Source organism: Gouania willdenowi, chromosome 6 (assembly GCF_900634775.1).
Source record: "Gouania willdenowi chromosome 6, fGouWil2.1, whole genome shotgun sequence".
NCBI lineage: Eukaryota > Metazoa > Chordata > Actinopteri > Blenniiformes > Gobiesocidae > Gouania > Gouania willdenowi.
In genome coordinates, this window is record NC_041049.1 from 3,937,804 (window position 1) to 3,960,529 (window position 22,726).

General features: G+C 36.3%; 1 protein-coding gene across 1 annotated transcript; it reads left to right on the forward strand.

Moving 5' to 3' along the window:
* The first annotated feature begins 2,053 nt into the window (after window positions 1-2,053).
* mtpn (myotrophin) lies at window positions 2,054-22,361 on the forward strand. Its single transcript, XM_028451672.1, has 4 exons — window positions 2,054-2,354; window positions 7,570-7,683; window positions 8,770-8,853; window positions 21,305-22,361. The coding sequence occupies exons 1-4, from the start codon at window positions 2,277-2,279 to the stop codon at window positions 21,389-21,391; spliced, it is 363 nt and encodes a 120-aa protein (XP_028307473.1). The 5' UTR covers window positions 2,054-2,276; the 3' UTR covers window positions 21,392-22,361.
* Window positions 22,362-22,726: the final 365 nt, after the last annotated feature.

Sequence of the window (22,726 nt, forward strand, 5' to 3'; positions counted from 1 at the left end):
TAAACTAAATGACTCCAAACACACAAATGACATAAAAAGGAGATCAAAATGAGAACAAAACACATATAAATTATTTGTTATTGTCTCTATTAATGCTCCAGATACCCAATATTCTAAATGCTGACATGAATGTTGGTAATGTGGCCAGGGCCGGAGTGAGACTCCTTTTCAGCCCTGGAGCTTCATACCTCAGACTGGCCCACTTTAGATTAAAATATATTATTATAAAAATCATGTTCTTACATGTTGAGTCTACAATAACATGCTGTTCTGTAAAGTCTTGTATTTCAGTGGATTGTTCTAATATATTTCAATTCAGTGCTGATAAGGGTTGTTTCAAAATGTAGAATTATTTCATGATGAGCGCACGTCTCTAACATTAGTCTTTACAACACGTCCTGAATTTTTGCTAAAAATAAATAAATAATAATTTTTAAGTTTTGTTTATTTTTGTTTTCAAAATGAATTATGAGTTTATTGGATTAGCTTAGGGATAGGGTTGGGTTAGGTTCAATCATCAGACCGGCCCACCAGGAATTCTCCCGGTCCTCCCGATTAGCCTGAATGTGGCCCTCAAATCATGGTCACAGTTATTTGGCCCCTCTGTTATAAAAGACTGTTGACCATTACACGTTGTGACTCTTATCAGACTGATAGTTGTGTGTGTTTGTAACTTCCTCTTGTTTACACACCAACACATTAATCCAACGTTTAAAGAAAATCTATTTATCTTAATAATTCATGCCCAGCTCCATTATTCATGCAGTGATTAATCACAGCCCAGACTCTTCTTTGTGCTCTACGTTGTTTCTATAACTGTAAATAAACTCAGACTAATGCTGGGATTTGTTTTGGAGGTAATTTACCGTAAAGTTTTAGTCTGAGCTCAACAATCAGGGATTTTTGAATATTTTAGGGACATTCCATCTATGTCTTTGAATGTTTTCATACGTTTAATACTTGTTTACAGTATTGAATTGAATTAAAGTGCTCATTATGGGCTTTCTCTGTATGCATGAGTTGGTATAGTTTATTTTTATTGTTTCTTTTCTCACATTTTTTTTTTCAGTTTTTCTTAATTTATATATTTATTTTTTTTCTGTTTTGTTTATTATATTTTGAAAAAAAATCATCAAATACAATATTTTGAGCCTTGCAACCCTGAAAAGGAACAAGTGGCTCAGATATTTTTTTATTTTATTTTTAAATGCTTTAAAGCATTTTCTCTGTAAATTCAGTTTGTTTAGTTAGTATTGAATGAAAATGAAACAAATATAGACAGGATTAATCCCAGAATTCACAAAAAAACAGCAACAATTTGAACTCGCAAAAGCACAGGAAATGACAAAACCCATGCACATAATGACTACAAGTATGAAAAATGACAGAAATACAGAAGTTATTAGACAAATACACATGGCAAAAATCATTGCAAAAAAATGACTCCAAAAAACAAACAATACAAATTCACACATTCAAAGCAACAACAAAAAATACACAAATTTAATCCCAAAACTAATTTAATAACACCGGAAATACACTGACAGAAAAACCCACAATATGACGTCAAAAATACTCAAAAACGACAATAAAAAACAAAACAAAAAAAATTCTTCGTTATTTTCTGTATGAATGATTATATTGATGATCATTCTTAATGCTGACTTTAATAGTGTGGCCCTAGGATATGGAGGACCAAACCTGCTAAAATTTAATTTAAATGAAGAAATAAATTGCGTAAAAAATCATTGAAAAAGGAACAAATATAAAAACATCATTCAATAAAAAAAGCAAAAAAAAAAAAAAAAAAAAAAAAACATATTGTCTGAAAATTTAATATAGATTGATAAATAAAAGTGGAAATAAAACGTAAAATACAATCATCATTTATTTGTATATTGTTTTTTACTTTTATTCATTTAATTGTGTATTTTATAATTATATATATATATTTTACAATTTATTATTTTATTCATTCATTTTGTTTTCTTTCGATTATATAAAAAAATAATAATAAATAAATAAATAAAAATGAACTTCCGGTTGTTGGACCCGGAAATGCTTCTACTTCTTCTTCTTCGCAGACAGGCGGATCCTTCCTGACTTGATCTCATCGCAACTTCTCTGTCACTGGGGCTGTGGCTCTTTTGAGGGTCGATAAATTCCCAAGGAATAATAAACCTATCGAGGACTAAAAAGCTTCGTTAGTGACCGGGTTTGCTGCTTGTTCGTACCGAGCCGACCGTGAACGCAGCAGCGCGTCCTGACCAGAAACGATGGGGGACAGCGATACGGAGCTGATCTGGGCTCTGAAGACCGGGGACGTGGACGAGGTCAGAGCCAAAGTGATCACGGTGAGTCGGTTCATACTTCTGTTCATAGTGTGGGGTTTGTGATCAACGGTTTCCGTACAGCTCGAGATTTTAGCTTTCGGTAGCTAGCCGGCTGGTTAGCAACAGCAAGTAGCAAAACCCGAATTTCATGCTAACATATTTCTCAAAAAATAAAAATCCATAAATAGTGTAAAATTGCCCTCTTTCCATTTCTAACTGTTTAAAGTTCCTTGTAAGGTATATTATACTTAGTTTCCTTGGGTATTTTCCTGTAGCAACGTTAGCCTGATCTAACTTAGCATGTTAGCTAACCAGGTAATGTTCGCTCCGGTGTCCTGTTGCTCCCTTCAAGTTAATTTATATAGACTATAATGCACACACACACACACATTATATTTTGTAATTGTGTGTTTTTCTGAAAATTTGTATATATTTTTTGATTGATCTTGTCTATTTTTGCTGTTTCGTCCTTTTTAAGAATTATTCTTGTTGTCCTTATGCACATTTTGTTTTTTCTTTTTCGTATTTGTGTATGTGTTCATTTTTGTGTTTTTGTATTATTCTGTAATTTCCTGGACTGTTGTTTTCCAATTGTGTATTTTTGTTGTCCATTTGTGTATGTTTCTGGTCTTTATATATATATATATATATATATATTATATATATATATATATATATATAAGGGCTGGTTGATAATGATATGAATAAAAATTGATTTATCTTTTTTTTCCAGAAACACAATTCTGAGTTGAAGTCATTTGTCTAAAATGCAATACATGCACTTTTATTAATAGCTTCCATCACAACCTCAACAATCAAAAACAAAAGTTCCTTTACTGTACATGTGTCAAACTCATGGCCCGGGGACCAAATCCGGGCCTTTGGAGCATCCAGTTTGGTCAAAAAAATGAGAGCGAAAACATGAATCATGTGTAAGTGAAACAATACAACATTTGCAGGTTCTCACAGTCTTAGTTCCTGGTGCCTATACACATCATTGTAGTCATTTTTTATTGTCAAACTCTTGTAAACCCCTTAAATTTCCTCAAATATTCCCCTTGATTTAAAAGAAATGAGTGACAAAATGTAGGACATTTAAAGTGAAGTGGGACTTCCTGATTAGGAATTTGTTGGCCCACTTGAGGTCAAATTGCTCTGTATTTGGCCCCTGAACTAAAATGAGTTTGACAACTTTTTTGCTTTAGCTGGCGTTATAAAACAAAGCGGATACAGAACAGAGATTAAAAAAAAAGCTATGTTTACTCTCGTCTTTACAGATAGAACCCATACCCAACCTGCACTGTTTTATTTAGGGTCTTTTTTTTCTTTAATTAAAAAAACAAAATCAAGCAGAAATTTGCAACATGACACGGAATTGAAAGGAATTCTGAATCAACTCAGAAATATTTGTGTTTTTAGACAATATTGCACATTTCCCACAGTAAAATGGATGGGAAATAGTTGGAAAATTTACATCTCACACAATCTGCTAATGACGGACATGCATTCTGAAGTGGAAATAGCTGCACTATATGACACAGACTCGTACATTTCTACAATATTTTTCCTTGTGAAACGGGTATGAAAAAAAGGACATGTTCTTTACGGGGAGAAATTAGTCTAAAAATATTCACAAATATGTTCAACAATTTTCACATGTATTTTGCAGATGTTTGCACTGCGTAATTTGTGTGTCGATGATGTTTATGAAAAACACATGACAATCTAAAGATAAAACACTTGTGAAAATCTAAAAAAATGTGAAATTCTGAAAAATATGTGAACAAATCTCTCTCCATAGTTATCTCTGATAATATTAAATTAATAGTATTTAACTTCATTAATCCAATTGAGCATATTTGACACAGTTTTGTTTCATAACCAGTGATGATTTTAACTGGGAAAGCTGATTGAATGATGCTCAATACTGGTAATTTTACATTGGGATTATTTTTAGATTATTTCTAAAGCTGAACAAACACAGCTCATTTCTTCATCTTTATTTCTATGTAAAGTTATTAATTAAAGCAAAAGGTCGAGGATCAAGTCACTGCTGTTGGATTAATTTGGGATTAGATGGGAAATGAGCAGATTTATTCCATTGTCCAAACTTGACCTTTTGAAGAAATATGAGCACTGTAAACTAGTGATCAGAGAACGTTACAGGTTGGAAATATGTCTCTATTGATAAACAAAGAATGTCATGAAAACACCAAGGAGGTATTTTTTGTGGTAAAATATTGTAAGATTTGTCATTTGATTTAGTTCAAGCACCCGTTTTCCCTCCTGAAATGGAAATATCCATATGACACAGACTAAACAGTAAACGTTTTCAGTGCTCTTCCCTTTGTAGAATGATAAAACTCCTGAGGGCCCCCATCAAGATAAAATGCAATAATGAAAAAAAACAGTCAGAGTTTTTTTCAAATCTCATGAAAGTAACTATTAATTTTAGATTAGAACAGTAGTGCAAATTGAGTAAAAAAAACCCTATCATTCATATTATATCTAAATAAAGGGGTGGGTGATACGGTGAAAAATGTCATATCACCATTTTTTTTCTTTGTAAAATCATGATTTTTTTTTCATTCAGATCATTTAGACTATTTTAAAGTTTATTTATTAATAAAACAAACTAATTCACCTACTTAAAATTATCGCCCTAAAGGGAAAAAGGAATAAAATAATCGTTTAGACAAGGTCATTTTAAACATGTATGTTAGCAATTTATCAAACTGGTTCCAAGTACAATTAACGTCCAACAAAAAGGCTGACATGTTAGTTTAGTCACGCAGTCTTTTTACTTTGTTTAACTAAGTGTAGCATTAGCATTAGCAATGCAGGTTTATTTAATCCAATACTCGTATTTCTGCTGATATGGATCCATATTGCGTCATCCATAGCTTTACTGTTACAGTTTAATAATAAATATGGTTGACTGTTGTCTGAGGAAATATATGTGGAAACTTAACTTTTTAGTTAATTGACTCTGATGATAAATAAATATAATGGCAGTTAAACAGTTTTTTTGTCCTTTTCTTTCCTTTAAATTATCCTCCAGCTTTATTCCTTCTCCCTCAGTGGCCCCAGGAGGACGTAGCGCGCGAAGCTAGCTCTGGTGTTTTCCTCGTGGAACAGGATATGGCTTTATTCTGTCACTCCTTCAGAGACGTGCGTGACTGGCGTTTATAGAAAAGGACGCTGACAGTGGGCGCTGTGATTGATTCAGTCTTTCATTCATTAGCTGCTGTCGTTCGCCACCTGGTCCACACGCCGCGTGTGGTTCGCGTTGTAAGAGGAGACAGATCAGCCTCTCTGTCTTCTCTCTATTGCTAAACCACAAGGAGAGAATACTCAGATTTGTACTGATTCAAGGACCTAATAGTAATAATGCAGTTACAGCTGCTAAAAAAATGATAAAAACCTTTGGTCGTAATGTTCATTTGTTTAAGTTAAAATTCTAAATCATTGGTTGTGCAGCTTTGGTAGCGACTCAGATTTTCTGTTTCCAAGAAATGCAACAAAACAAATGCTCAGAGATTTGACATCCAGCTCTTTGCTACACTTGCTAAAGCTAATATTAGCCCACCTGTTTTACAGTGGGAAACATGGTGGAAATGTGTCATATTGTCCCACAACGTGTGGGTGAGAGTTTAGTCTCGGGATGTTACAATTAAAGATTTCTTTGGTATTAATATTGGCAGAGAATTGCAATATTACGATTATCACAATTATTTTTGCATTATTTGGGGTTCTCACCAGCACCGTTGAGCCTAGTGGCCCCCAATGCTGTGATTTTGATCCCCTACGCCAGGGGTGCCAGACTCCAGTCCTCGAGGGCCGGATTCCTGAGACTTCAACACACCTCGTTGAAACCAATGTGTTGTCAGTCATCAAGCTCAGCAGAAGCATGATAACGAGTCATTCACTTGATTCAGGTGTGTTGGAGTAGGGATACATCTAAAATTCTCAGGAATGCGGCCCTCGAGGACTGGAGTCTGGCACCCCTGCCCTACGCTTTTCTGTAGTTTTTCTCTTTTTTTTAATTGGTACTGTTGTAATATTGTTGCACACTTGGACACAAAAGGGATTTCCTTGCGTGCCTGTGTTGTATAAACTCTCTTTTTAATTTGCATAACAGAAACACATACATCAGCCGCACCATCTATTTACTACAGGCAAATTGCTGACATGCTCCTGCCTTCACCTGAGGACCCCGAGGACCCCTGCAGCTACTTAGCTGCCCCCGACGTTGCTTCATAATCTAAACAATAGAAAAATATACAATTAATGAAACTTTACCTCGAAATGCAGGAAATAGTCATGTGTGTACCCTTTGGTTTTTGGTTTTTCTGTTTTAAAACAAAATCAAAATAAATAAACAGTGTGGTTGTTCTGTTTTACTGACTTCAAACTAAAACAGAAATATAGAGAAATCAAAAAACAGACAAAATTTGAGCTTAAGCATGTCACATATTTGTTATATATAAAAATATTTGTTTGCACGTTATAATACCGCTAGCCACAAACTGCAGCCATCAACACACATGGAAGTTGATCACTAAAAACGAGGAACACCAATAGATTCATTACACCACCTCTGGTTCCTTTAATTGCATATCATGTGCATGTTTTACACAACTTTAACTCCTTTAAACACATATCGCGTGTGCTTTTCGTAACATTAATTTTTTGTTTTGATATATTTATGTATTTATAATGTTTCAATTCAGCAGTTCATTAGTGATGTGACTTATGCGTTGCTCCTTTTTTGTCCAGGAGTAAAAGTCTGCCCCTGTCTGTGGGTCACTCTGTGTGGTGAGATTGAAACATGAAGCTCTCATCCGAGTTTCCCTTAAATATCCAAAACCGTTCAAGATCCCTCCAATCACTTACCAAGTTACCTGCAGTATTCATTTTATGGCACACGTGCTGTGGTCTGCCTCGGATTGATCTCTGATTGAAACTGCTGACACAGCTCTTTTTTTTTCTCCCTTCGTCTTTATTATGAACATAAACACCAATGTATTTACAAAGCTGCAAACATTGCATTTTGTAAATGTTTTGCATTAAAACCACTACTTTATTACATCGTATTATAAGAAAAGGAAAAACTCTCATGTACTCTAGCATTAATCGAATAATAAACACTTAGCAGATAAAACGGCACAGTTTGGCGTGGAATGGTCGTACGTTTCCATCAGAGTTGATCTCGTCTCTTTCCTTATCTCTGTAGGTGGAAGATGCAAACCGCACCCTGGAGGGAGGAAGGAAACCACTGCATTACGCCTCCGACTTCGGCCAGGTGGACATGGTGGAGTTCCTGTGTTCTAAGGGAGCAGACGTCAACGTAAGAGCCTTTTCATGGGAATATTTCAATGGAATTAACTGAAAATTGGGAGTAACTTTAAAATAACTGATGCTAATATTTTAGGTCAGATGTGAACAACTGGTGGCCCCGATTCCCCCAACAATTGGAATTCAATAAGTTCATTATATACAGTAGATTAAATTAAAAAAAAACAAAAAAAAAACCTTACAAAATGACTTTAAAAACTAATATAAAAAAACTAACTAAAATAATGATAAACACAAACAAAATGAGTTCATATGCACAATAAATAATTTCAAAAATGCAGAGAGACTCCACAAACACACTAAATGGCAAGAAATGTGTTCAAAAGTTGTTAGTTGTTTTGCTCAGATTGGTCACTGGTCTAAATGCTGACATGAATGTTGATCATGTGGCCCTTGAATCAGACAATTTTGTGGCTCCTGCTGTGATAAAAGTTGTTCAAATCTGATTTAGAGGATGCTAAATTACGTTTTCCCAACTATACTTAACATCCCTTTAAAGATGAACCTTTTATTTTGAAAATATGATTGGTTAATTCCTACAGAAGTGAATTGCTTTCACTTTTTTGTCTGAAGTAATTTTTTTCTGTTTTTCGTGCTATTTTTCTCTAGTTTTTTTATTAGTCCAAAAAACAGAATTTTTTTTTCCTAATTTTACAGATTTTTCCCCCATTTTTACAGACATTTTTTTTCTATGTTTGAAAAACTAAAAGAAATAACAAAAAACTGAAAAAAAAGTAAAAAAAAAAATTTTCAAGTGAATGCAATACTCTTTCCATCTTTGAAAATTCCGGGAATTTTATAACCCAATAGTTGAAGTGTTGTTTTTTAATTGTATACATTTATTTTAAATGATTTGCAATAAATAATTCACATGAAAAGTGATTTTTTTTTTTTTTTTAATATTGCCAAAGTTCCCGTAGTGGAAAAGTTTCCCCTTTACAACCCTTAAAAGTTGTGCAACTTCTTTTGCATGTCAGTAAAGATTGATGTGAACACCTGAGGCTGTTGCTAGAGATTTCAGATGGTTTTGGGTTCTTTGACTTTTCTGTTTGATCACGTGTTCTTGTTTCCTCCACAGGCTGCAGACAAACACGGACTCACTCCTCTGCTCACCGCCTGCTTCGAAGGCCACCTCCACTGTGTCAAGCTGCTGCTGGAAAAGGTACGCGTGTGTGCGTGTGTTTGGGGGGGGGTACATGGGGCATTGCTGATGAGGTCAGCCATTAGACAAAGCCTCTCTAACTCGCCCCAGCCCACGGAGACTGTGCTGGAATGCTCCCAGCTCTTTTTTACTCTCGTTTTGTGTTGTTGCTGTTCAGGTTTTGACACACACACACACACACACACACACACCACACACAACACACACACACGCAGAGTTTGGACTGAAGTCACAAAGATGTGAAAAAAGACAGATTTAAGGCATTTGTGTTGACATTTAACATTCAAGTGTAATCCTGCAATTCCCAAACCTTACACATCTGACATTTTAGATTCTTCCATAAAACCAAAAATTATTCAGGACTCAGCTGAAAAATGTGCCGCTACCCTACTCTGCAAAGCCTGGATTTAATGTACCGTACATGTCGTTCTATCCTGGGAAAAAGCTGAAGATGGATAAAAAGATTTTTCATCTTTTAAAAAGACGAAAAAGAGACTTTTTTTTTTATACACAAAATGACTCTAAATTTACACAAAATGACAACAAAAAGACAAAACATTAACAAACATACTAAATGACTTTTAGAATTATATACAAAATGACAGGCATAGACGGTGATGACAAAAACTCAACCTAATGACAACACCATGTGTTGTACAACAAATACTCATAATAACAGAAAGTCACAAAATGACTCCACAAAAACACAAAGGAACAGTAATGCACAAAATAACACATACACAGGAAATGACAACAAAAGGAAAGGAAACAGAAAATCATGATAAAGACAACAAAAACACACAAAATGAAAATAAAAACACAAAATGAGAACAAAAACACACCCTATTGACAGAAAAATAAACAGTTGTAATAAAAACACACACAAAACAATAAAAACGCAACAAAAATGACAACAAAATGCACAATATTATATAACAAAAATAATAAACAGAATATACATAAAATGGCTCCAATAACACAAAATGACAACAAAAAGACAGAAAAAAGAAAAAAAATGATAACAAAAACAAAAGAAATCACGATAAAGACGACAAAAACACAAAATAAGAACAAAAACACACCCTAATGACAGAAAAATAAACAAAATACCAAAAAAATACACAAAATAACAAATACTCATAAGAAAAAAAATACTCAAAATGACACGAAACAACACACAAAACAAGATAAACACACATTGATAGAATCATACAAACATTACAGAAATATACACAAAGTGACTCCAATATTACACAAAAAACCCCACAAATGTGTACAAAGTGACTTGAAAAATACACAAAACAAAATCACACACACAGACCCTTTGTTCGGTAACAACATAGGATCTCCTTTGCGTTAATCAGTCTAATGTGAACCTGATCAATGATAAACAGCATCAGACTATAAACTCCTATTTGCATAAATGTGTCTGAGACTCCTGTGAGTTTTTATTGTAAATGTGGCGTAAACGCTGTAATAAATACAAACCATGATTCCATTGGTTTGACAAAGCTGGGCTTTAGCAACAGGTCGACCTGCAGCAGTGGCTTCCTTTGTGTTGGCGTTGTGTAACAGGACATCCGTCTCAATGCCAGTTTCAGCTGCGTCCAACGCAGGAAGCCCCTCTGAGCTGCACCTCGGCTGGTGAAGCAAAGCCCCCTGGGTAAGAGACGCCTGGCTCATCTGAGTGAGGATTACAGCGTGAGACCCGCGGGTTCACTCCTCCGTCTCGCTCCGGCTTCATCTCTGACAAGGATTAGCGCTCAGACACATGGAAAAAGGTCAACTGTCACTACGTCAAAATATACAAACAAGCCAGGTCTCAACACTGGCCACGAGTCTTAAAATAGGAGGCGTGGAACGGCTCAAAGTCTGACGCCACCTGTGGAGCCACAGCTGCCTCATCCTCAGCAGATTAAAGTCACACACAGAGAACACCACCTAATGTGACCAAACCTTATATTAGCACACACAAATGGACTGGTGGCTCTATTGTTGAGGCCAGTTTTAAACTCAGAGGAGACCCAGCAGAGAAACCTAAAGAGGATATACTGTAAATTAAGGTTATGATTTTGGCCTCCACGATTAAATTTACCTGATCATTAGTAATTTTTACTTTTTAAAATGTGGGCTCTGCTGCATGACTAATCAGGCACTTTTTTAACCCCAGTAATCAGCCAACCACTAGGGGCAAACACATGATTAGGGCTTCATTACATTATCTCAATTAAAAGCGAGCAAGACTCAGGGTCACTCGGAATTGCGTGCGTTATTTAGATTGATTTTGAATGTAATCGAGTCGCTGAAGTCGCGTTTGGTGAGAGCGCGCTTTGTCTTTTCTTCATGCGTAGACATTTTTTTTTCAAGCAGTCCAATTGTTGGGTAAATAATTTTTTCTTTTTAGTATTTATCATTATTCTTGTTTAAAGCTTTTATTTTGCCCTCTAATCCAGGGGTGCCCAAATTCTTTTCATTGATGGGCCAAAAATCAATCGCGGTGGAGGGCTGTGGGCCAAAACTAAACATTCAATGTGCAGTGCATGAAATCACGTAACTGTGCAAAATAAACACTTGTTTTGAAATTGAAGAACACTGTGTTTCATGGCAAAAAATGGTGAAACACTACTTTTTCACTGCCCTGAACAATCCTTTAAAACTCAAGAAAAATAATGTAATGGAGATTAGATTAGATTTTGTTTCTTATAAATCACTGTACTGTATTACATTAATTTGGTTGAAATAGAAATTATATAGAATAATATACAGAGAGCAGAACATGAAAAAAAAAAAAAAAATGTTTAAAAAACAAAAAAAAACGTTTTCATATGGGCAGCGGGCCAAAACCAATCATATGTGGGCAGACTTTGGCTCACGGGCCCCAAATTGGATGTCTCTGCTCTAAACTGTTCAAACATTGTTTGTTAAAAAGTAGTTAATTAAAAATACAGACATGCTTAATAATCGTGATTACAACCCACATCCTGTCCCAGAACAGGGAATTATTTGATCTTGTTTTAAAGCTATTTTTATTTTTAATGGAGTACCACCACTTGTAATTAACTTCATTATATTGCTCTAATATTTTTGGATATGGAAACTTTACAGTTTTGCTCTTCCTCCATATACTGTAATTGTGTTGATAATCAGTTACAGGAAGAAGTCCAGGGTGCAAGTTTCAGTTTCACTAAATTATATATAACCTCCAGCTCTGACATGGACAGAGGGAGATCGGTCATTCCTGGTCTAATCTAATTATAGCAGTGGACTGACAATACTGATATGAACCCCCGGGGCTTGTTGAAGCTACTGTAATTTAAACTCAAGTCAGTTCTGACATAAATAAGTGTCATATTATACAATATCTACACGCCAGCAGGTTTATTCAGGCTGTAACATTTTCCTTTTCTCCTCTTGCTGCTCTAATATTTGCACCTATCTTTAGTTTTCATTGGCTGTCACAGAATGGACTCTGTTCCAGCTCAGTAATATTTAACAAGTTAATAATCGGCTGGAGAAACTTGCGTTCGGTCCAATATTTGACCACTTAAGCGTTGGCGAACTTTCAGGTTCATTCACTCGCGACATAATGAAAACTTAATGGACACCTTGGCAGCTAAGTGGCATTAAGTTACGCCCCCTCCCTGCCCGCTCAATAATCCAGCACGGCGATGCTCGGCGGGAGTCTGCTGCTATTCATTAGGCGGTGTCTCACGTAGTCGCCACTGCCTCTCCGACTGGCCAGCGTTTGGACAGCGCCGTTGTTCTCAAAGGGTCGTTATTCAAGTAAAGGAAAGCTCATTACTGTAAGTGGTGTCAGGAGACTAGTCGGCCACCGGGGAGGCGTGGCACATCCTGAGAGACGGTAACGAGGAAGCCTCATCGGAATGCCGCCCGCCACTGATACTCCGACGAACCGTAACTCCGCGCTTGACCTTCGGGAAGATCCTTTCAAGGCGACTGCAAGAGACAGCTCATTATGAGATGACTTTGCCTTAAATATAGTGAAGAACAGCACAGTGTGTTTGTGTGTCAGATGGATTATTTGTTCCCCGGCAAGGCGAGTATTGATGGCGAAAGGCCAGCTTGGAGGTGTAGCGCCGCTTCCTGCCATCTAAATGAAGTCTATGGAGGCCCGTTTCTAAATATGGGTTTGAACCTGCTACTAATTACATCCCCTGAGCTGCACAGAGAGGTCCCATTAGTCCCATTCTTCATCAAACTCACCAGAATAGAGAACACCTTCTGCTACAAGCTTTCCGACATCAATGAGTCGTTCTTGAAAAGCTCCACTCAAGACTTTTCTTTTGTTTCTGATCCATTAAGAAAAACAATATTTTCCATTTGAAAAATTTGAAAATGTTTAGTTTTCCACCGTCCGATCCCAAACCTTGCACATCTGACATTTTAGATTCAGCTGAAAAATGTGCTGCAAAGCCTGGGTTTAATGGGAAAATGGCTGGCTAAGGATGAAAAGATAAAAAAAGAGGCTTTTTCATACAAAAAATTACTCCAAAATTACATCAAATGTCACTAAAAAGGCAACTAATACACAAAACATTACTAAATGACAGAATTATACACAAATGGACAGGCATGCACAGTGACAACAAAAACACACCCTAATGACAGAAAAATTGACAAAATGGCAATAAAAATATATACATAGCAAATACTCGTAAAAGAAATTCACAAAATAACAAATGTACACAAAATGACTGCAAAAATAAAATAAAAAATATATAATAATAATAAAAATAGAAAAGGACAACAAAAGATTAAGCAAATAAAACAATGGTTTCCATTTGAAAATGTTTAATGTTCCACTGTCCTTTGGGAATCAAATCAATATTATTTGCAGGAATATTATTATTGGGTCTGAGTGAGTTTTGACTCTGATCATACATTTTACATACAATTGACTGTTTTGGGAAACTGCATATAAAAAAAATGTTATAGGAAAATTCTTCAAGTTATAGACTCTCCGTCATTTTTTGGCTAAAACGTGTCTTTCAGGGGATTGAAGATTGTTAAAATGGATCAAATCAAAGTGTATTTAGCAGAATTAAGCCTCAACAAATCCTTGCTGTAGGGTTTATTTTCTGTTTCTAATTTCTGTTTCTGTTTCACCGTATACATATTTTTGTTTTACCAGAGTTCCTTACTTTGATGTAATTATTGACACACTAGACGGACAGACTCGGATCGGGACACCTTCAAAAGAAGCTCCAACACATACATCCTACGTTGTTCATCGTTATAATTTACTTGACTTCACATGCGGCCAACATGGCTGCTCCCCATGAATTCTATTTTAACGTAAAATATCATTCAAAAAAGTATTTTTGTTTCTCGGGAAAACATTAAACATGTTTTATGTTAGGTAAAGTACTATTTCACTGTATGTACCCTTTAGAATTACATTCAGATGTATTTTAATTGTCCCAGTGGCAATTTACTTTTGTTACAATGGCTTCACAGTGAGGAAATTATAGCAAGAAAACAATTACAACATTACAGGAGAAAAAGGAAGAGCTTGAAGAGATCTATACACAAACAAATAAATACGTTTACACAGGAAAGTGACTGTGAATAAATATTCATGAAAATATCAGTATATATAAGTAGAGTCTAGTCAAAAAGCTGTGGTGAGTGTATGTTGATATCACAATTAAGTCTGTAAGGGTTTAGTTTCAAATTTATAAAGAAATGTCACTTTCATAGATTCTCAACATTGTGGTATTTCTTACAAGTTTGGCACTTATACAGTACCTCCAGGATTTCACGGCCAATTTCTGTGATTGTTGAGGCCTAAAATGCCTGATTTTTGGAAAATGTGGCAGAAGTTGCAGCATTTTGAGTCTTCATTATTTTCTATAATTTTTCCTAAACTGGTCAATTTGCCAAAAAACCTGATTGCCTTTGAATTGTTTCATAACAATAGAGAAAAGAGCTCAGATTCACAATAATTTAACAAGGTATGGATTTTTTTCATCACATTTTAAAGGTTTCCAATACAGAGAATATTACAGAGAATCAGTTTGTTTATGTTTTTGGAAACAAAAATAAAAAATCCTACGCCAGTGCGACAAGACAAGCAGAGGAACCGACCATCGAAGACACAAAATCGAAGAACAGGTGATTGATTACCTGGACTTGAAAGGCATTGAAGTGAACCCTGACAACATCAACTACTGCCAGCTGCTGCCAAAACGTAAAGATACCAGAGATGTGAAAATTACATTTACCAACGTGAAATTTAAAGGAGAAATCGTGAAGCAAGGCAGAAAACTTAAGGGAACGATGGTGTTTATGAACGAGAACTTGACGAAGCAGAATGCAAGTATCACATGGAAGGCACGACAACTGAAGAAAGGAGGAAAAATTGTGAAAACTTGGACCAGAGGCTGCAGGATTTACATCACACCCCCAGGAGAAGAAAATGGAAAACCTATTCTAATCGAAAGGATGGAAGACCTGGAAAAATACGAATGAGGGACCTAAACGACAAGAACACTGATAGAAATTATGGATATGGAAAGAATCACTAAAAATCATCCACAACATTATCAACATCAACAACGGGAGATTAATCAAGTGGACGAAGTGGACCCAAACAACTTTTCACACGGGAAACAAGACACGAACTGTCATTACTACACAGAGACTGAATTCAAAGTGGAAACAAAGAAGGAAAAAGGTCTGTCACTTATTCACTGTAATTGTCGGAGTATGTATGCAAATTTTGAAGACATTAAGGATTACATCTCCACATTGTATAGGTTTGACATAATAGCACTGTCAGAAACTTGGCTGAAAGAAAAAAAAGGCATGGAGTTTATGATAAAAGGATATAAATTTGTCTATAAGAACAGATTACACAAGCCAGGAGGTGGGGTGGCACTATTCATAAAAGAAAATATTGAGATGGAGATTATAGAATCGATGAGTTAACCGTAGAAGAAGTGATGGAATGTATAACAGTGAAAATTACAAGTCCAGAGGGAAGTAAGATAATAATCTGTTTGTATCGTGCACCTGAATGTGAAATAGACATATTTAATGAGAAACTAACTAAAATGATAGAAGAAATTAAATATAAGAGATTACTGATATGTGGAGACTTCAATATAAACATTTTAAATCCTTTAAAAAATACGCACATTGAAGACTTTACTAATTACATGTACACAAATGGATTAAAACCTCTCATAACAAAACCAACCAGAATTAATAAACACAGCTCAACACTGATAGACAACATCTTCACAAACATACAAAACACAGATCTAACGAGTGGTATATTAATAAATGACATCTCTGATCATTTACCAATATTTACGATACTTAACACTAAAAAGAAAGTCATAACACATTGACATACAGAAGACTGGAAGGAGAAAAACAACTAGAAAACTTTAAACAACAGATAAAAAGAGAGACGTGGGAGAGTGTTTTCAAGGAAGAAGACGTGAACGTAGCATATGACACATTTACAGACACAATAACAACAATATACGATAAATGCTGCCCTTTGAAACAAATTACAATCAAAAGTAAAACAAACAAAGTACCATGGATTAATAAGAAAATAGCCAACGTATGCAAAAAAAAAAACATATTATATAAAAAATATATAACAGAAAAAACATTGAAAGCAGAAGTACGTTACAAAAAATACAGAAACAAAGTCAATAATTTACTAAGAGAAAAAAAAGAGAATATTATGAAAAACAATTAAAAGAGAATAAAAACAAAAACAAAAAAATTGTGGGAAATTATAAACACCATAACCATGCGCAAAAGCAAAGAAAAAAATGCAGACCACTTTATAATAAACAATGTAAAAGAATACAATAAAAACATAATAGCACAAGAACTCAACAGTTTTTTCATAAATACTGGAAAAAACACGGAGAAAGGGATTAATAAACACCCAACACTTAAATGGAACCATTTTGACAATGAGAAGAAAGACATTGATAAGTACCTTGTACTTGAAGAAGTAACAGAAGCAGAGGTGGATAAAATAATCACAACCTGTACCTCCAGAGACGTTAATAATCTAACTGAGTCTAATAAAAACCATAACAGCTGAAATAACCCCGCCACTAACACATATAAGTAATCTCTCATTTAAGAATGGTGTTTTCCCAGAAAAAATGAAAATTGCAAAAATCAGACCGATTTACAAGGGTGGAGAAAAATGGAATTTCACTAATTATCGACCTATATCAATATTACCACAATTATCGAAAATTCTGGAAAAACTCTTCATGAAAAGACTCGACAAATTTATAGAAGACAATAATATACTACATGAAGCACAATATGGGTTTAGAAAAGGACGTTCAACAGCAATGGCTATAATTGACATCACAGAGAATATAAGAGAGGCATTAGAAAAAAAACTATTTGTATTCGGAATTTTTCTGGACCTAAAAAAAGCCTTTGACACAATTAATCATGATATTCTAGAAGAAAAACTTCAAAATTACAGAATAAAGCACAACTCCTTAAAATGGATTAAAAGCTATATGACAAATAGGAGACAATATCTTGACTTTGAAGAGCACACATCAAAATGCCAAACCATTCAATGTGGTGTGCCACAGGGTTTAATTTTAGGGCCAAAACTGTTCATTTTATACATAAACGACATTTTCAAAGTCACAAATTGCCTCAAACTAACATTGTTTGCAGATGACACAACCATCCTATGCTCAGGTAAAGACATTAAAACTCTAATAGAGTCAACAAATGAAGAACTATCTAAAATTCAGACATGGTTAGATGTAAATAAACTAGCCCTAAACGTCAGTAAAACAAAATTCATCAATTTCGGAAAGAGAAAAATAACAGGAGATATAAGACTGAAACTAAACATGGAAATAATAGAACAAGTAAAAGAATATAGGGTACTAGGAGTGTGGATGGACGACAAGCTGACCTGGAAAAAACATACAAATAGTTAAAAACAAAGTTGCCAAAAGCAGTTACATCCTATGGAAGCTTCAACAAATCCTACATACCAAATCACTTAAAACAATCTATTCTTCACTCATAGCATCGCACTTAAATTACCGCTCCGAAATATGGGGTAATAACTACAAAACGTATCTTGAACCACTATTTAAACTACAAAAAAAAGCTATAAGAATTTTACATAAAGCACCACACAACACACACACAAACGAATTATTCGAGAAGGCAAAATACCTAAAACTGCAAAAAATAATACACTACAACACACAAATACAATCATTTAGGGCTTCATCTAAAAAAACTACCTCATCAAATACAAAAACGTTTCACATACAATCAAAATTCCTACGACTTCAGACATAATAATGTGTTCAGACCAGACAGGGTCAAATCGAACGTTGGCAAACATAGTACTGTGTATAGAGCCATGAACCTCTGGAATAGCTTTGACGCAGAGACGCAACAATCCGTAAATCTGAAAGGATTTAAGGAGAAAACACGGAGGATATTTCTACACGCATACAGGTCTCAAGTCAACTCTTCATCGAACTATACAGTAACGACATGGAACTCATCAACTGGTCATTGAGCGCCATCGACAAAATCTTCACGACGAGGCAATTACTACAGTACGAACCAGCGTGTCCAAAGGACACATACCCGAGTGGATATGTCATGGATGCACGAGGGAGAAGCCAGATGCTCTGTCTCTCCCTGCTGACAGTGGAAGATGTGGAGGACATCTATCTGCTAGGGGTCATGATCTTTGGCCTGCTAATAACGTGGGTATGTGTATGTGCCTTTCTGATGCATCGTATGCTGAGGCGACTTTCCGAGGATATGAAGGTACTCCGAAAGAAGAAGAACTTTTCGTTTGGAGAGTTGGAGGAACGTAAACAACGACTGGAAAAGAAAACTCGAGGAGATATACGGAGAAAAAGGACAGTGAGGAGGAGTAACAACAGGAACAATGACTGCAGACGAGAACACATCACATAAAAAAGGACCAAAAAAAAAAAGACGTTAATGAAAAGATGAAATTATGGTATGAAGAAGATGAGAATGTTTGACTTGGGAAGAAACGAGGTTTGATGTAAAATTATGTGTTCAAATCAGGGGACAGATCTGGATAAGCAAAATGCTTTTTTCCGTCGCCCTTTCCGGCATGCAAAAGAACAATGATGTGATTTTGCTCTGAATGTCAAAGTGAATTTCTGTGATTGCAACCATGTCGGAAATGAACTGAATAAATAAAATAAAAATAAAAAAAAACACAAAGACAAGAGGGGGCGCACGCACCAGTGACATTGGTCACTGCTACGGTACCTGTAATGAAGCTCTATCAAAGATCTCATATAATAGTAAAGGTTTAATCAGGTTATTTTTTATAAAAGTCCTTCTAGAGCAGCACAAGATCATTGAACAGTTGCATTCGTGAGACAAGTTGGGCGATATTTTGCTTGAAAGAGTTAGTTTGGTTGTTGCGACTCCCAGCAGCTGATGGCAGTTGCCGACTTCGGAAGAAGATGTGGCTCACACAAGGCGGACGGACTTCAGCCACGTTGATCCACCAGAATTTTTAGTCAGATTAGTTAAAATTGTGGAAATGTTGCGGCGATTGGACAGAATTGCAGGGCCGCGCAGAATTTGCGGGGATTGGCTGAATTTGCATTAATATTTGCGATCGCAACATTGCGAATTCCTGAAGGGTCTGATTAAAGAACAGGTTTGACTTAGGAACAGTTTCACCTCAAGAGAACTGTGAGGAAGTGTTAAAACTTGGGGGCATAATAATAATATCATTTTTTCCTTTAAATCTCTAAACTTAAAAAACATCCTTGGACAAAGCTGTGTCTCAGGACTTGGTTTCATCAGTTGGTTCACAGAGATCCGCCCTCGCCCTCACGTCGTCAGCCACTCAAACACTGGTCACATTGTTTTTGATGCCAAACAACAATGGAGTTTCTCTGGCTTGAGTCACTGAGCCACAGCTAAAAGGCCGGAGTTGGCCGGACACACAAAGACACAATTCTGCACCATGTAAGCACCCCCCATCCTCCGCCTGCTAAACCAGTGCCGTATGCTCCACCCTTCGACTGTCTGCTTCCCTTTGCTTCTGGTGACTGGTTTTGCTTTTAATGATCCCAATGATTGCATCCAGTCCCTTATGATTTCCTGTTGATTGTTATTACTCGCAGTTGAAATGGAATCGCGCCTTCAGGGCCGAGTTTGCTTTGCAGCTGGTGTCACGATAAACACAAGGCAACAGGCAAATGTTCTCGCTCAGAGATGAAGCTTAAAGAAAGTCTTGGGTTTGCTTTTAAATCTTAAAAATAACTCAATCATCACCAGGTGTTTTTCTTTCAACTATTTGAATGTCAATACTTGATCCATAATTTTGATAAAGATCTAAAAAATGAACATCTTTAGGTTTGTTCGTATAAGTCTGTGTTTCTCAATGATCCAATTACCAACCCTCATTACAAGCTGTGACACATACCAAGAAAAATCTTAACTTTCTAAAGATCAAGCTGTTGGAACTTAAAATAAAGCACAAGTTCATGTTAAAACCAGAAAGTCTCACAGGAAGTATTACATTTAGAAAAGTTCCACCAAAAGTTACATTAAAGTGAAAAAAAGACCTTCAGATACTTAATCTATTCATCAAAAGGTTTATCATGAAAACGATAAGCTTTAGCAAAACGTCTTTTTACGGTGTGCATAGTTGATAATGCTGCATAAATAAATTCCACTTCAAATTAAAAGCACAATTTTTCCTCTGAAAAAAGACTGAGGGTTGCATAAGACGAGAAAGTTTGCCAACCACTGAATGAGGAAACTTGATGTTCAGATCATGATCCAGTGTTTCTCAAATTTCTTTTGTACAGTGGCACATTGGGGAAAGCTGATTGGTCTATGAGCTCCAGAGGAGGGGCCAAAGAGCATGACTCGGTGCACATGTTACAGATTTGTGATTTAAAAATGAAACGGTCATTAATACTGATGTATAAACACAATGCAGGCAAAGTGGCCCACATTTTTAATTTGATTCAATTCAGTGAAATTGGACAATGACACCAAATCTCAGCTGGAAATGCTGTAGTGCAGTGGTTCCCAATCTTTCTTTGCTGCACCCCCCTTTGAACAATAGAAAACTCTCAGGGTCCCCCATCACGACAAAATGTAAATAAAAATAAACATTTGGGCTATTCTTCTTCGTATTTCCTAAAAATGACATAAAATTTGCAATTTTAGAAAAGTAATGAATTTTTTTTCTATTTTTATGCTCAAAGGCATGACATCATATTTTTTTTGAAATTTCTGCTTTCATGGTGATGGAAGTGCTGAGTAATTCACAGCATCTCAGCAGATGTACTGTCAACAGTTAAAATGGATTGAATATATTATAACACAGCCTCTCCTCCCCTCTCCTCCCCTCCCCTCCCCTGCCCTCCCCTCCCGTCCACAGGGGGCGGACAAAAACCAGAAAGGACCGGAGGGTATCAGTGCCTTTGAAGCCGCAGAGATCGACAGCATAAAGGCTCTGCTGAAGTGAGCACATGGAGGCATCCGGACAGGTGGGTGAACGGCACACAGATGGACGCGGTGTTCCCTGGACAGAAGATGGACTCGTTCCCCTTCACCCCCTCCCCCTCCCTTCATACTTCCTGTCTGGTAATCCTCCGCCACCTCCTTGTTTTCCTTCTTTCTCCCGCGGGGTTCGAGGCTGAGGGTTTTCTCTTCTATTGGCCAGTGTTTGTAAACTCCTCACAGACACTGTCCCTTCTATCTCCCTCTGGGACCAAACACTGAGGGGGGAGGGGCTATTGTACCTGGATCAGAAAACACTGCTCTTACTGTAACGGAAAGCTTAGCACTTACTTACAGACATCTCTAAACGCTCCTCAAACTAAAGAAATTCAAGCATTGATAGTGTGTTGATGTTTTTTCACTCTGGAATGCGATGACCACGGCTAAAAAAACATGGATGATCTGATACACTGAGTAAAGTTTAATCATGTGACCTTTTTTAATGAGTCTATTGGGGTTTCTTTTCTTTTTTTTATTTGGCCCTAAATCGCTTTGCATTTAAAACGAACAACTTCCTGATATCTTGTATTTCATCACCATGCTGGCTAAAGAGGAACACTTGAATGTTGCAGGATGAGGTGTTTTAAGAAAAACCTTCATTTCATCGCCCACTTTGACTGAGATGTTTCCTTTACGGTTGTGGTTTCTGCTGTATTTTACAAACGATGGGGCCTGAGCAGCTGAATTATGGGTATAATCAGGGGTCAAAGTGGGACCCCGGCGGCATCTGTTGGATTCGATTTGAAGCCTCACCTGTTTTTTTGACTGCATGTCCAAACCTGCCTCTGCTCTTCACGCTTTGAAAATGTCCTCTTCTTGGTTTGCTTTCAAAATGAGTTGCTACGATGTAACGGAGAAAAATAAACACAAATTGCTCTCGCTGACTTTGTTGTGACGAACGTCTGTAAAAACAGAAATAAAAACCTCTGGAACAACTTTGATCTCAGATGACTTTTCTTAACCCGCTGAAAATACAAGTGCAGACGGAGAAGCAGGTTTGATTTTCAACAGGAGCACATTTTCTGTGACGGACCTCGTTCATTTTCATTCACGGCCACACTGTGTCGCAGGGACGTTCAAGTCGACTTTACCGGAGACTGCTGAGGACGACGAGAGGACAACAGGACTGCAATGGTAACTGATAAATGGCGTTAGGGCTGGGCCATATACAGATATCGAGTTTCCTATTTTGACGATATAGAAAATTACAATATCGCCTATATCGATATATTTTTATTTTATATCTTATTTCTAGTTAACATACTCATTCAGGAGTCACTGCTTTCTCTACTTTTCAGAA